The 15,335-nt window shown below is 40.7% G+C and overlaps 1 protein-coding gene across 6 annotated transcripts; it reads right to left on the minus strand.

Moving 5' to 3' along the window:
• LOC109717643 (sucrose synthase 1) lies at window positions 5,387–12,010 on the minus strand. 6 transcript variants are annotated; one of them, XM_020243513.1, is made up of 16 exons: window positions 11,882–12,010; window positions 9,874–10,030; window positions 9,567–9,690; window positions 9,293–9,444; window positions 8,872–9,064; window positions 8,604–8,722; window positions 8,287–8,503; window positions 8,100–8,195; window positions 7,815–7,988; window positions 7,599–7,715; window positions 7,339–7,505; window positions 7,021–7,245; window positions 6,616–6,934; window positions 6,122–6,366; window positions 5,888–6,026; window positions 5,387–5,797 (listed from the first exon to the last, which is right to left on the minus strand). In XM_020243513.1, the coding sequence occupies exons 2-16, from the start codon at window positions 9,969–9,971 to the stop codon at window positions 5,744–5,746; spliced, it is 2,439 nt and encodes an 812-aa protein (XP_020099102.1). In that variant the 5' UTR covers window positions 9,972–10,030; window positions 11,882–12,010; the 3' UTR covers window positions 5,387–5,743. The 6 variants fall into 6 exon arrangements, with proteins under 6 accessions (XP_020099102.1, XP_020099105.1, XP_020099100.1 ...); XM_020243516.1 differs by having other exon boundaries at window positions 8,872–9,061; window positions 11,877–11,997; XM_020243511.1 differs by having other exon boundaries at window positions 11,877–11,997.

A 15,335-nucleotide genomic window follows, 5' to 3' on the forward strand; every position in this document is an offset into this window, starting at 1 on the left:
TTGGCCCACTTGGCCCAACTAGCCCTTTAGTGCCATGAGATTTTGATTTTTCTTTTTCTTTTTCTCTCTATATATACAAAGTTATGCTGGAATATTATTAATAACATGATAATAATCATTTTGTGACAAAAAAAAAATGTATAGAATTTTTCAGAATTATTACCCATTTTCGTATGACTATCCAATCCTCAATATTTTAATTTTGTTATCTCATCTTATATACTTTATTTGATTTGATGTGAGACAATTTGTCAATTTTCTACTTTAAAATTAGGATGCGTTGTTTATATTTACCAGCATACTTAACATGTTGAGAGAGGCTACTATGCTTCTAGAAGCACGGAGCCTCTCGTACTTTCAGGTCGTTTTTGATGTTGCGACTTTCGAATCGTCAATCGGCTCCGTTAAACTTGATCTAGAGTATTTGAAGTACCTAAAAAATAAATTTTGATATTTTTTAATATCATTTGCCTAGTGAACTAAGGAGCTCAAAATCAACAGCTGAAAATAAAAATCTTACAAAACGTGATAATATGACATTAAAATTTTAGATCAAATATATTGATCTTGTTTTATATTGCATAAAAATTTTTCTATCAAAATTTTACGTGATTTGGATATTTCTACACCGTTAAACTTGCAAACGGCTTACCACGGCCATTAAAATGATTGATTTTGAGTCCCTTCGATCACTAGGCAAATGATATCGAAAAATCATAAAATTTATTTTCTAAGTACTTCAAATACTCTAGATCAAGTTTAACAGAGCCGATCGACGATTCGAAAGTTGCAACATCGAAAACGATCTGGAAGTACGGAAGGCTCCGTGATCAAGTTTAACGGAGCCGATAGACGATTCGAAAGTCGCAACATCGAAAACGATCTGGAAGTACGGAAGGCTCTGTGCTTCCAGAAGCATAGTAGCCTCACTCTAACATGTTTCATATAATTAATGTTACTATAAATTTATCAAAATTAAAAACAAACCTAAACTTTATACCGAGAGAACAATCAAATGAGGTAAGGTAAATAAATTGAAAAGTTGGATAACAAAATCAAAAGTTTTAAAGGAATCAAAATTTCAGGAAAATGAGTAGTCGGATCAAAATGAATTATAGTTCAAATAAGTTTTATAAATTTTTACTAAAATAAAACAAATGGAAAGATACAGACTCTCCTTTCTAGGATAAAATATTTTTGGTTTGTGAGAGACCTGTTTGAACAAGAATAGGGTATTCTCTGAAACCAATGTATCTATACGCCATGTATATCACCTAAGTTTTGCCGATCATTTTGTTAAATTCAAAATCTACTACGATAAGTGTGATCTGCCGCATTCAAAAGACTTATGTGTGAGACATAGGGCAGGCAAATAAGCGAGCCAGCTCGTGTTCGACTCGCATTCGGCTCGAATTAATTTTAAGCCTAGCTTGAGACTAAATTTATGCTCGAAATTAATTTCAAGCCGAGCTTGAGACTAAATTTATGCTCGAAATTAATTTCAAGCCGAGCTTGAGTATTGCTGGGCTCGCTTGAATTAGACTCGAAAAGCTCGAAATATATATATATATATATATATAGAGTGAGGCTACTATGCTATCGGAAGCACGGAGCCTTCCGTGCTTCCAACTCGTTTTCGATGTTGCCACTTTCGAATCGTCGATCGGCTCTGTTAAACTTGATCTAGAGTATTTGGAGTACCTAGAAAATAAATTTTATTATTTTTCGATATCATTTATCTAGAGATCGAATGGGTCAAAATCAACGGCTGAAAATAAAATCTTACAAAATGTAATAATATGAGATTAAAATTTAAATCAAGATATTGATTTTGTTTATATAGTATAAAGAATTTTCTATCAAAATTTCACGTGATTTGGATATTTCTACACCGTTAAACTTGCAACGGCTCACTACGGCCTATGAAATTTGTTGATTTTGGAGCCATTGATCACTAGATAAATGATATCGAAAAATAATAAATTTATTTTCTAGGTACTCCAAATATCCTAGATCAAGTTTAACAGAGGCCGATCGACGAATCGAAAGTCGCAACATCGTAAAATGAGCTGGAAGCACGGAAGGCTCCGTGGCTTCCGATAGCATGGTAGCCTCACTCTATATATATATATATATATATATATATATATATATATATATATATAGGCCATGGCTACTATACTATTATGAAGTATTGGAGCCCTCGTACTCATAAGTTGTTTTCAATAATTAGAGCTTCCGAATCGACGATCCACTCCGTTAAATATGATCTATAGTATTTGAAACTTCTAGAAAATAATTTCTTAAATTTCAAAATCATAATAAAGTCCATCAAATAGGCATAAAATGAACGGTCAAAATCGAACGACGCCCTAATAAGGATGATCGGATCCTTCAATTCAAGATCGGAGTTATTGATCTTTATCTATGTAGTGAATAGAATTTCTATCAAAAATTCAACAAATCCGATTCTTTCCACCGTTAAACTAGCAAGTACCCCATTACGGCCGTTAAAAATTGTCAAATTTGTGACCTCTTGATCCTAAGGTAAATGATGCACGAAAAATTATTAAAATTTGATTCTAGAAGTTTAAATGCTGTAAATAACGTTTAACGTGTGGATCGTCGATTCAGAAGCTCTATCATCGAAACAACTTATGAGTACGAGGGGGGATCGTACTCATAATACTATAGTAGCCGGACCCTATTATATATATGGCCAATTTGCATAAAAAATCCACTTATTTTGGACTTTTCCAAAATCGGCCACCTTTTTCGTTTTTGCAGATTCGGTCTGCTTTTCAGCAAACTAACAAAATACCCTTATTACTTTTTCTCTTCCTCTTCTCTTTCCTCTTCGTTTCTGTCATTCTTTTTTTTTTTCTCGCCGAAAAAAAAAGGAGGCGGATCGCACACCGTCACCTCCCTCCTCACCCTCCTCTTCACCGTGCTCCCTCCTCACCCTCCTCTCCACCGCCACGCGACCCCCTCCTCTCCCACGCCGCCGCCGAGCCCACCCCCCACAGTCGTCTCCGCGCGTCGCCGAGCCCACGGCCATGGCGGCGGCGGCCGATGGCCGCGTCAGTCCGTCTCCGTCGCCGAGCCCTCGTCCGCCGCCGCGGTCGTCGTCGCTGTCGGCTGCGCGGCGGAGGAAGAGGCTGCGGAGTTCGTCGCCGGCGACTAGAGCGGAGCGACCCGGGATTGGCGGCCCGGCCGACGCCGTCGCGCGTCGGCGTCGGCCTGCTGCTCTCGGCCATCGCGCAAGCCGGCCGGACCTCGTCAGCTGCTGCTGGAGTTCGGCACGGACGTCGAGCCCCCGGGCGCGGGCCGACGACGTCGCTGAGGCGTCGGTCGGCAGCGGGCGGGGGAGGTGCTGATCCCGGGCTACTCCTGGCACGGGCGCGGCAGCCGCGGTGCAGGGCAGGGTCGGCGACGCGGGCGGTGCACGCAGCGCGGCGGCGGCGGGGCACGCGGCGCGCTGCGGCTGCTTCTTCTTCTTCTTCATAATGTAATGGTGCACATTACACCATTAATGGTGTAATTTCATGGTGTAATGGGTGTAATGGTGGACCATTAGTGTAATGGTGCACCATTGCACCATTACACCATTAATGGTGCAATGGTGCACCATTACACATTAATGGGCGTGGGCTTGGCGACGCAACGGAGACGACGAGGTGACGGCGACGGAGACGACGGGGGGTGACGAAGGCTCAGCAAGGAGTGGACGAGGCAGTCGGCAGGGGGCGGGACGTGGCTCGGCGACGACGACAGTGACGATAGACGACGGTGGGTGGGCTCGGCGGCCGGGAGAGGAGGAGGGCTCGGTGGCGGAGCTTCGCGTGAAGAGGAGACGATCGGGGGACTCCTCGACTTGAGCTTGCGAGGACTTGCTCCGCCCCTGCACTTCGGTGACGAGCGCGGCGGCGGTTCGGCTTGTGGAGGCGGAGGAGGAGGATGCGGAGCTTCGCGGGGGGCTTGAGAGGTGACGGAAGTGAGGAGGGCTTGAGGAGGAGAGAGAAAGAGGAAGAGAGAAAGAGAGGCGAGACGACGGTGGGGGTGGCTCGGCGGCGGCGGGGGAGAGTTGGAGGGTTCGGCTTGCGGAGGGCGGAGGAGGGCTCACGCGGGGCATCGAAAAGAAGAAAAAAAAAAAAATAATAACGGAAGAAACGAAGAGGAGAGAGAAAGAGGAAGAGAAAAAGTAATAAGGTATTTTGGTCAGTTTACTAAAAAACGGACGAATCTGCAAAAACGAAAAAAGTGACCCGATTTGCAAAAGCCCAAAATAAGTGGATTTTTATGCAAAAAGGCCAATATGCTATAGTATATATATATATATATATAGGGTTTAGGGTTTAGGGTTTAGCGTATATATATGAGCTAGGCTCCTATGCTTTCAAAAGTATGAAAGTCTTCGTACTTATAAGTTGTTTTCAATAATGGGACATCCGATTTGGCGACCGATTCCGTTAGACATGATTTACGTTATTAGAACTACATAGAAACCAAATTTCATAATTTTTTGACTTTGTTTGTCTAGTAAACGAGTAATCTCAAAATGAACGGCTGAAAATAAAAATCTCATAAAAAATAGTGATAAAAAACTCAAATTTCATATTATGAAGGCGGTGAATCATTCACCGCATTCATTATATATATATATATATGTAAAAGCGGTGAATCATTCACCGCCTTCATAACAAAATTACGACGTGGTGCCCACATGGCGAAAGAAGGATTACTTTTCCAAATAAAATTTTGACAGGATCATTTTTCAAATTTCAAAATTTTGGAGGGTCATTTTATAAAAAAGCCCTAATTGTACAATAATATCTATTCGAAACTTTTCAAAATAAGAATACAAATAACTCTTTTTTTAATTAAAATTCGTCTAATGCCTTCTTGCAATTAATAGTAGAAACAAAAAAGATCCAAATAAATTCTTAAACCCCTGAAGACAATATCATTTTAGCTTTCATGGGAGAAAAAAACATTACATAATTTGTTTGTTACTCGACATTTTTGAGTTTTGAAGCAGAGTAATTTCATAAGCCAAGCCAAATAGCATGTAAAACTCTCCTACTCCAATTAGTTTTCACGCGCTCTTCAAAATATAAACCTCAATAAGTAGTGTAAGCACTAAATTTCGAAGCGCTCTTCAAAATATAAACCTCAGTAAGTAGTGTAAGCACTAACTTTCGAAGCCCTCTTAGTTTGTAGAGACACGTTGATTTGAGTAGAGTTTTAGAATTAATTCAAAGAGACTGACACTTTTTGCACAAATACTTCAACAGCTACTCTAGAAAAGTTTCATCTTTCTGTTTATCAAATATCAAACTGTTATTTCTCAAGTACAAAACATGCCACAAGAAAGAACATCTCAACATATTACCTCATCCATTTTGCAATCATAATTAAAGATGTACTGAAATTGAGCAACTGTATCTATCTTCATATAATATCAGAACAGAAAGTTTTGAGTTCAAATTCCGCTAGCCTCGTAGCCTCAATCAAGATGTCAAAAGTGCAGCTACTGGTGAATTTGAAATCTGAGAAACAACGGCATTTAGCATTATATAATTAATCGCAAACGAGGGAGCAAGCAACAGCGTCCACAATGTCAGACAAAACAAGGCCCAAATCAAAGTGACACAAAATAAAACACACTGAAAAAAGAGGGGAAAAAATAGACGAAGCATCGGTATTCGGAGGGCTTTGCATCTCTGAATTACACTTCAATCATTCAGTGCCGTTGGCGGGCAGTCTCTCCATCAACGGCCAAAGGAACGGAGCTCGCCTGCATCGACGATAAACACCAAATTCAGAAACCAATTAAACAAAACTTCATAGTACTTACACATGATAAGATCGAAAAGGAAAAACTCACCAAACTACGGTATTTGAGCGCGTAAAACATCTCAAGGTAACGGCGGGTCTCGCGCCTCTCAAGGTTCGAGACATACTTCCAGAAGCCATACACACCAGTTAATGTCATCAACCTCTCAGAGTACAGCTTCCAAGTGTACCTAAGAACATAAAAGAAAAGGCGCAAATTTTTATTTGAAGTGGAGAAATTTTAATAGGAATAAATAAATTTCTTTTGCTGAGTTGTGACAGATACTTTTCATAGATCCTTCGCAAGCCTCCTTGCGAGATCTGGTCCCAGTAAGTAGGATCTTCCTTGCATTTCCCGAAGAAACTGACCAAAATTTCAGCGGCTTTGTCGCCCTGATAAGGATCAATGTGGAAGCCCGAAACGCCGTCGACTATAATCTCCGCGGGTCCACCATGGCATGTCGCAAATGTCGGGAGACCGCATGTCATCGCCTCGATTACCGTGAGCCCAAATGCTTCGTAAAAGGCGGGCTTAAGACAAGAAAGAGAAAGTGGGAAAAAAAAAAAGAAAAAGAAACACCAGTGAGACTCAAAATCAACATATTCTCTCTATTTGATCTGAAACTTCCAAATTAGTAAGATTTTAGTAGGAGTTTCATTTAGGAGTTTGATTCAGACTATGATATGATCGAAATATCGAAAACTTCCCCTGAATGTGGCCTAGGCGTGTATAGTAGTTGTCGACAGGTAGTCTAGGGTAGATTTTGCTTTGTAATTTACCTGTACAAAAGCTCCTTTAGTATCTGCAATGTAACGGTAGAGCTCGCCATTGCGGACCCGGTTCATTTGCGCGGAGATCCAGCGGATTTGGCCATTGAGATTGTACTGCTCGATGAGGCTGTACATCTTCTTGAACTCGGCTTGCTCCTCCTTATCCTTGGATTCTTTGCCATGATCGCCGGCCACCACCACGAGGTTCACCAATTCCCTTAGCCGGGGGTTCTTGCCGTAGAACTCGACCAAACCGGTTATGTTCTTCACTCGGTCCAGCCTCGCCATTGAGAAGATAATTGGCTTGTTTTTATCTTCCAAAACAAACCTGCAGAAGTTTTAAGTTCACGAATCAGCCCATGCCAGGGGAAATTTGTGTAAATTATTGTGTATTTACTGGATACAAATGCTTACTTGTGTTCGTCGTTCTCAACAGAGCTGAAGAGAAGTTCCTCGATTTCCGGGTGGAAGGCAGTAAGCCTCTTATCCGCTTCCGAGTAAGGGAAATATACCGACATGTCAGCCCCAGGAGAGACGATGTTGAACTTTGGATCGAATACATCAATGCCATGAACCACTCGGTAAAGCCCGGGGAGAGCGAACGCGGTGTGAGATTCGTATTGCCCCACAGTGTCCTTGCTGAAATAAAGATACATACAAATCAATCAGCTTCACCATAAGCATAGGAAATAACTCATTTCATTAATCTGAGATACCGATATGTACAATTACCTTCCGGCAATCTCTTGGAAGGTACTGGTGATGATGAAATCGGCATGGTTCATGGCAATTAGATCGGCCGTGAACTGGCACGAGAAGTGGTACTGGTTCTCAAAGTCCTTCCAATATATGTCCGAATTAGGATACTTTGTTTTCTCCAAGGCGTGGGCGATTGTGCACTATCCGAGAACGAAAGGATATATGTGAGTTAAATTCCAGAAACTAAGTTCACGTAAATAAGACGAGTCTACATCATGGTTGAGCAGACAAACCTGAGTAACTCCGAGCTTGTGAGCTAGCAAAGAAGCTACAAGATTTCCGTCACTATAGTTTCCGATAATGAGATCTGGCTTGGCCTGCAGTTCTCCCGCTATCTCATTCGCGACATCCTATTAACAAAGCAAGAAATCTTCAGAATTATAGCTATTTAGGATACAAGAGTGGTCTCAGAAATTTTCTTTTTTCTCGGAGTTGATTATGTCATGCACCTCGGTGTAAGTCTCCAGGTACGGCCAAACATCGAAACGGGAAATCCATTTGCGAAGGATTCCGTTCTCCGTTCTAAACGGGACCCGGAGAATGCTCGTGTGCTCAGTCCCGATGACCTTCTCGAGACGCTGCCCGCATGTAGTTCCGACTGCATCAGGTAGCAGTCTGGTCACCTGAATCGACGGAAATTAGACTTCAGTAATACATTCCTCAGTAGGCCATTTTCGCAAGGCTAAAATCTGTGCATCTAAATAAACACATGTATGGTATATCATCAAACTTACTATGAGAATTTTCGGAGTGACGTCGAGGCCTTGTTGCTTAATCCTGAGGAGCATCTCGTTCTCCAGAGCACGGACTTGATCCAAAATATAAACAATCTGCAAACACAATAGTCAGGTTCAGAGGAGTCTGATCATCTGTAACTTCAATTATGCAGATCAAATTTTTGTTTTTTTCAAGTGTTTGTACCTGGCCGCCTGTATCAGGGTACCCTAAAACATTGGCTTGGGCGAAGTAACCGTGGGGAGAAAGAATGACCACATTAAACATCATCGGAACCGTTCCCAAAAACTTCTCCAAGTTGCAGGGATCGGGTGCCTCAAGAAGCTCGAGGAGCAGATGAATAGTCTCGAGCGTGCGCTTCGCGGTGTCGCCCCAACCCTTCTCCAATCCAAGCTCTTGAAATCTACGTACATGCCGTTGAAATTTCAAAACAGTATATGATTAGTCGATGCGTTGGCTATAGGGGATATGTGAATTACAATCTCAAGTAGTAGACAAAGTACCTGTGATTGAAGTCGGAGTAGGGAGTATCTTGAGGGATGCTCAACAGATACTCCTCCGCCTTCCTCAGAGAAGATTGGAGAGCGCTGAGGCTCTGAATTCTATCATTCAACATCATCGTCTGCGTGGTATCAAAAGAATCGAAAGAGCCACTTTTCACTAGCCGACCAACAGATTGTAAAAGGATGATTGGAGAATGGAAATGCTTCGTGTCGCATGAAGGAGAAGAGCGATATAAGGTGGTGCTATACAAAGAGGATGCGAGCATACCGTTCCTTTGTAGTTGTGAGCGCGCAGGAAATTAAGCAGCGGGTACATGCAGTCCTTGTCCTGGAACAGTTTCGACGAGAGGTGGCGATTGAGAAACTGCACTCCGTTGCCGATGGATTTTGACTGCGAAGGGCGCGGGAAGGAAGCATTGAAGGGCTCGAAATCCAACTCCAGCTCGAAGTTGCTCTCGCTGCTGATTAAAATGAGATAAAGGGTGTCCATTCAATATCACAAAACACTTATTAAAACAGAGTCGGGAATAAGTGAGATCATCCATATTGACGGGCTCTCTCTAAATAAAGGTTATACTTCATCATCATTTAAAGAACACGTAAGCGAGCTTTGCACTTCTAGTGTGACAATTCAATGGAGACATATACAAACTGAAACGTATCGATCTCCGACGAGAAAATGAGCATACCTTCCATTCACAAGTTGTTCCTTGAATTGCAGGTACTCGGAGACGCTCAGCTGCTCTACGGCCAGCTCGCTGACGTGCACCCTAATGTACTCCCAAACGCCGGGCCTCGGCCTGATAGCAAGAGCGACCCACGGAGGAATCACGATCGCTTCCTGAATCAAAGCAGCATAGCACACAAGTTTTATCAGATAACAGTTTGCAGGATCGATCTCGACGGGACATTAACGAACCAAAGGAGTACGTGGACGAATTGAGTGCGATTTCTGCGTATTACCTGAGCAGCTCGAAGAACTTCTTCCAACACCGAAGGCTTCTCGACCTCACCGGTCGAGCAGGCAGCTTCGAACTCAGCGAGCAGCTGATGGCGTTGCAGCATTCCTTTTCCTTGGTTTACATACCTGGGTAGAAAAATTAAAAAAAAAAAATTCATCGAAAGGTGTTTGTTTACATACGAAGAGCCAAAAAAAAAAAAAAGGCTAAGATCTTGATATCGAAGAGAAATGCTATTCATTTCTGAATGAAGTTTCAGATGAAATTTCTTGAACAGACTACAAAATTTGGCAGCGGTAACGAAATGGTACCTGGAAAAGATGGCGATTAGTTCATTGGGATGGGCGGAGAGGGTGTCGCCGAGGCGCTCCCGGAGGCTGTGGATGCGAGTCAATTTCCGACCGGCCATGGCTTCTCCTCTCTCTTTTCTCCTCCGAAGTACACTTGAGAACTCAGAAGGCTTTCAAACTAGCAGAAGAGGAGGACGGAAGAAAATTACTAACAAACTTGTGATGCCAACCGAATGTTACAAGAAAAATACACAAAGTAGAGGTGGCTAAAATTGACTGGAATCTGGGATTAGACCAGACAACATCTAGAAAGAACACAAATGTCAACCAGTAATTATTACACCATTAAAACTCTTGACAAAATACTAAAGATTAGTATGCAAAATAATTAGATCAACATTGGCTTTGGCTTTTTTTCTCTCTATAATCTGTCGCTAGAACTTCATCACCTAACCAAAAAAAAAAAAAAAAAAAAAAAAAAAAAAAGGAAATAAGAAAGGAAGGGAAGTGCAAGTAGCTTGCTTCCAATGTGCGAAGAAATTAAAAGAGGACCCAAACCCCAAGCAAGGGGTTTTAGTACAATATACTTCAGGATCATAACACAGCAAAATTACTTTCTCAGATTGAGTACCAACAAGAGGATCAGAAAAGAAGGAACACACAAAAATAAGAAGAGGAGTAAATTACCCCACAAGGGAGTAGAAACATAAACCCAGAACAATGAGAGGAAGGTATATATATATATATATATAGTCAACTGTGAGTAAATTGCCAAGTATGAATAAAATACGGCTATTTTTTCTTTTATTTTATTCTGTCAACAATCTTGCTCATCAGGAAAGGGAGGAATCCGATTAGCATATACTAACTTATCCAATGGCTGCTTTCATTTGATTAAATTAAATAACTTGCTTAGAAGGATCGCTCCATTACCAAAACTGGATCTTTCCAAATCAGAAATCCGCTAAATTCCTAATACACAAGTTTGGTTGCTCGCATTTCAACTTGTATTCCAAGTTTAAAGGAGTACAATAATTGAATATGACCGTTCCTAGCGCATGTGACATAAGATTTGATGATTCATACATGAAAATCCGAATTTGAAATCAAACTATTTTATATTTTTACCTAAGTTAATAGAATATAATTATAAATAAATAATTGTACATAAAAAGATAATGTTAACTATCATTCACTCTTGAATGAAAAAAATAAAAATAATCTATCACTCTCAACTATATACTGCAATATAGAATATATATATATATAATGTAGAGCTACTATGCTATCGGAAGTATAAAGTAGTTGGTGCTTTCGATTTTTTAGTCCTTGGATCAAAAATTCTACAGCTAGGATGATAGCGGTCCCTTTAGGGTTGGGTGGTTTCCCTAGGATTGAGTGATCTCCATTAGTTAATAATATTAATCTAATGATTAGAAATAATTAATGTAGTTGATGTAAAGGCTAAAAAATCAGAAGCACCAACTATGTTATACTGTTCCGATAGTATAATAAGCTTTACTATATATATATATATATATATATTATATATATATATATTAATATATATATATATTTAATTGTATTTACAATTAAGAAATTTAAATATAATAGAGAAAATAACATTCTGAAAAAGGAAAAAAAAAAGAGAAAAAGGAAAAGTTAGTGGTGAGAAGATCCAGGAAGTGATAAAGGAAGGGAACAAGAAAAAAAAGGAATGCGTTCTCGAAATCTCGTTTGGGTGGGAAAGAAAGAGCGGAAAAAGGAAACAATAGATACATCAAACACAAAGAAGCATTATTCTCTTTCCCAGGAGGAAAAAAACAGGTTCGACTAAATAAGCAGAGTAGTAGTGCAACAACACCTATCGTACACGAAACACCCACAACAAGAGAAGTTGCAATTTTAGGACAAAAGAGAGAAAAGAAGCATTTTGAAGAAGAACCCGAAGGAACTACTGGCATAATCAACGTGTTTAAGCCAAAAATAAGAGGTGAAACAAAAAAATTAAAGGAAATGGGTACCTTACACAAAAAAGAAAACAGAAAAGGGAGCAAAGTAAATGGATGGGACAATGAATGGAGTGTCGAATAATGGGGAGAATGGGGAGGCTTATATAGAACCCAAGATCAAGCGCTTTTAATTGGTTGTGTGGGTGGGGGTTCTAACAAGTTATGACGTGGAAAAAAGCGCTTTCCACGAGTCGGCGTTAGTAGAGGTCCTCTTCAATGGGCGCTTACGAATTATAAGCAGGGGAGGCAGAAGCACGCCCAATAAGCTTTTCCTTTTTGTTGTTGTTAAATTAATGAAGAAAAGTTTTAAAGAGCTTTTCCTTGTTCTTCAGAAAACTGCTTTTGGAATCAGCTTATTTTTTGGCTTCCTGTTTTGAGATTATGATGCGTGATTGCAGACAATCGCGATTGGACCTTTTTCTAACTTGTAGTTCATGTTTTATTATATGGGTTCTTTTTTATCTGTGTAGTTTAGGATTTAGGATAAGCAGATTAAACAAATCATTCCTCCTGAGACAAAAGTGCTTAGGGCCGTATTACGTACGAAAATAAATTAATATGGCATTTGTAGGCAAAGTAATTTTTCTGTAATTCCAAACAAAATCTAAATTTTGTGTTTGAACTAGTTGAACGTTATATTAAGAGGTTAAAAATGTACGGGGACACAATCGATTATGTAGACCCTTTAGAAACCGACCTCTTAACTGTTTCGCTAATTTTCTTATCAGACATTCTCGAGTATCATATTTTTTTTATTTAACCTTTTATATTTAATTAAGTTAAAATTTTTATTGGTTATTAAACCGTTCGTTGGTTAAAATTTTTAAGGCAAAAATCACTTAATTCCGAGAAACCAAAGGCTTAATAAAAGAAAGATAAAATTTAAGGGAGTCTTCTCAAAATTGCATATACGTTAGGGGTCTCCGTACATTTCTTTAAAGTCGATGCCAAGTTTTCAACTCTTCCTCCCTTGATTTGAATTTTTTTTATCCTATTTCTTTATTTATTTATTTTTTCTAAGTTTTGTTTCTTGAGGAGCTTGTGTGGATTTTACATTGTACATGAGAGTTGAGAGTTGCGTGTTGGAATTCTGGAGCGTGCAAGGACTTTGGTCGGGTCTGTTTTCGGGCAGCCGGATGGGCTAGCTGGTTGGACATAGCTGTCTGTCTCCCTTTTGCCCGAAATTTCCGTGTTTGTTTAGTTGACCTAACTCTCATACATTTTACTGGTTTGACCCTCCAGATTTCGAAGCCCTCTAATTTGTATTACCTGCACGGCATGTACAAGCCTCCCAAAATCTGCAAGATAAAAATTTGAAATTAAAATCCAACTAATTTACCAGGTGTATTTTGTGATATCTAAAAAAGGCTAGATGCTACAAATTAATATGTTTACACCTAATTTTGACGCCGAGGAGGGAGTTTCGACGCATAATTTGATCAGTTTCTGTAGATAGACTATAATAAAAACCATTTCAAACAGGAATTCCGGTGAGACTTGAAAAATTCAAAATTATAAAAAGTTCAAAATTCAAAAGTAGATGCTGGAGGATACAGAACCACGTGAAACTTACAAGAGCAATTCAAGAAAATAATACATAACCATCCTGTTTGGCAATCACCCTCAATGCAGCTTGTTGGGCCAATAAGACGCGGCCAAGTGGTACACCGGTACTCCACCTAACTCTGTTCTTTAATGATAAGGATTTTACAGTGCACCGGGAGTATCGGAAGAAATTCCAAGTAATCACCGTGCGAATTAAGGGAGGTTACAATAACCGGGAGCGGTTACACAAGCGGTTCTGATCGGCTGAAAGTGGCCCGGAAAAACAGGGGTAGTGGCCGATCACGTACAACAATAACTGATCAACAAGGGCGATCTATAAATAGGCCAATAACACCCTAAAAAGGGTATTTTCTTCGAGAATAGAAGACCACCTTTATTTTTCCTGCAATTTCACCGCATTTTCTAGGAGTAGTTTACTTGTAATCCTTTCCTTTTCCGCATTTACTGTTTTTCTCTAGGAGTAGAATCTTAATTAGATCAACCGAGTCTATATGCCCTCAGACACACTCAACCCTTGTACTTTTTCCACAAGTCATTTTCAATATATATAAAGGCATTCGGCTTTTTCGGCCGACTAGTTTCTGTGCTATTCCATCCATTCGGCTCATCAGCCGACCCTAGTCCTGTGCAATCCATACATTCGGCTCATTCAGCCGAACCAGTTTTAGAGTGAAGATTTTCGAATTCGGCTGATACGATCGCTCATCAGCCGAATCACTTGATCAAGTCGAATGGCGCAAACTTCGAGGGTCATTAATCGTAGCCGCTCCTAGTCCCTACACTCCTCACGAGGAAGATCTTTGACCAGATCAAGGATCAGGACGTTCGGCTCCTAACAATTTTTGGCACGCCCGGTGGGACACCAAATTAGGTAAATTTATATATATTTCTTGAAGTTATGGCTGATGATAACGCCATGAATTTACGCAATAGGGTCGTTCCTAGAAACTCCGGGAGCGATCAACCCAGCAATTCGGATAATACTGGAGAATGCCAAGTGGTCTTGCCTGCCGAGGGTGAGACTAGTGGTCAATCTGGCCAACAAGAGCCTAGCTTGGCTCAAGCGCTTTGACAAATGACACGGGTCCTACTAGTACTGGACCAAAATAGTCATAGAAGCACTATACGGTTAGACACAGTGTTGGCCGCGATCACGGCCTCTAACGAGAATATCGCTCAAATAGGGCAATTATTGACTCGTAACGAGCAACCAGTAACAGGTTTACAAGGGCTTGTGATAACGTCAGTGTTACAAAATCCAGTAACACCGACAAATGGTCAGTCCCAATATCAGAGGGCACCATTTCAAGCGGCCTATAGACTGGCTGTTGTTAATGCCGGTCAGCAGCCAGAAATAGCATGGGGATTATCACCTCCTCCGCCAATAGCAGCATATCAGCCCCAAAATGTAGGGGCTAGAGTTGGAGGGCAAGCCCCAAACATACAAGGAGTAAACCCTATGGTACATAATTTACCACCAAGACCGAATGTAGCACAACAACAACTCCCCTTCCAGGGGAACAATAACGAAATATACGCACAAATTGAAGAAGCTATCTGAAATACTTTCGGAGTAGGCGCGAGGCCGGCAATGCGGCCTGTGTTTAGATCACCTTACACTGTGAATATAGACGCAGAGCACCCTTATCCGACAAATTGAAAAATATCGAAGTTTGACAAATTTTTCGGAGATGAGATCAAAAATACGGTCGAACATGTTGGACGGTTTACGGCACAATGCCGAGAAGTTGCGGCGGATCCATTTTTTAAATTGAGATTGTTTAACACCTCGTTAAGCAAGACAGCTTTTACTTGGTATACGAGTCTACCGGCTAACTTCGTCCGAGATTGGGACGAATTAAAAAGAAAGTGTCACGCACCGAGCCCGATCCTTTTGGCAAGTTC

Source organism: Ananas comosus, linkage group 11, assembly GCF_001540865.1.
Source record: "Ananas comosus cultivar F153 linkage group 11, ASM154086v1, whole genome shotgun sequence".
NCBI lineage: Eukaryota > Viridiplantae > Streptophyta > Magnoliopsida > Poales > Bromeliaceae > Ananas > Ananas comosus.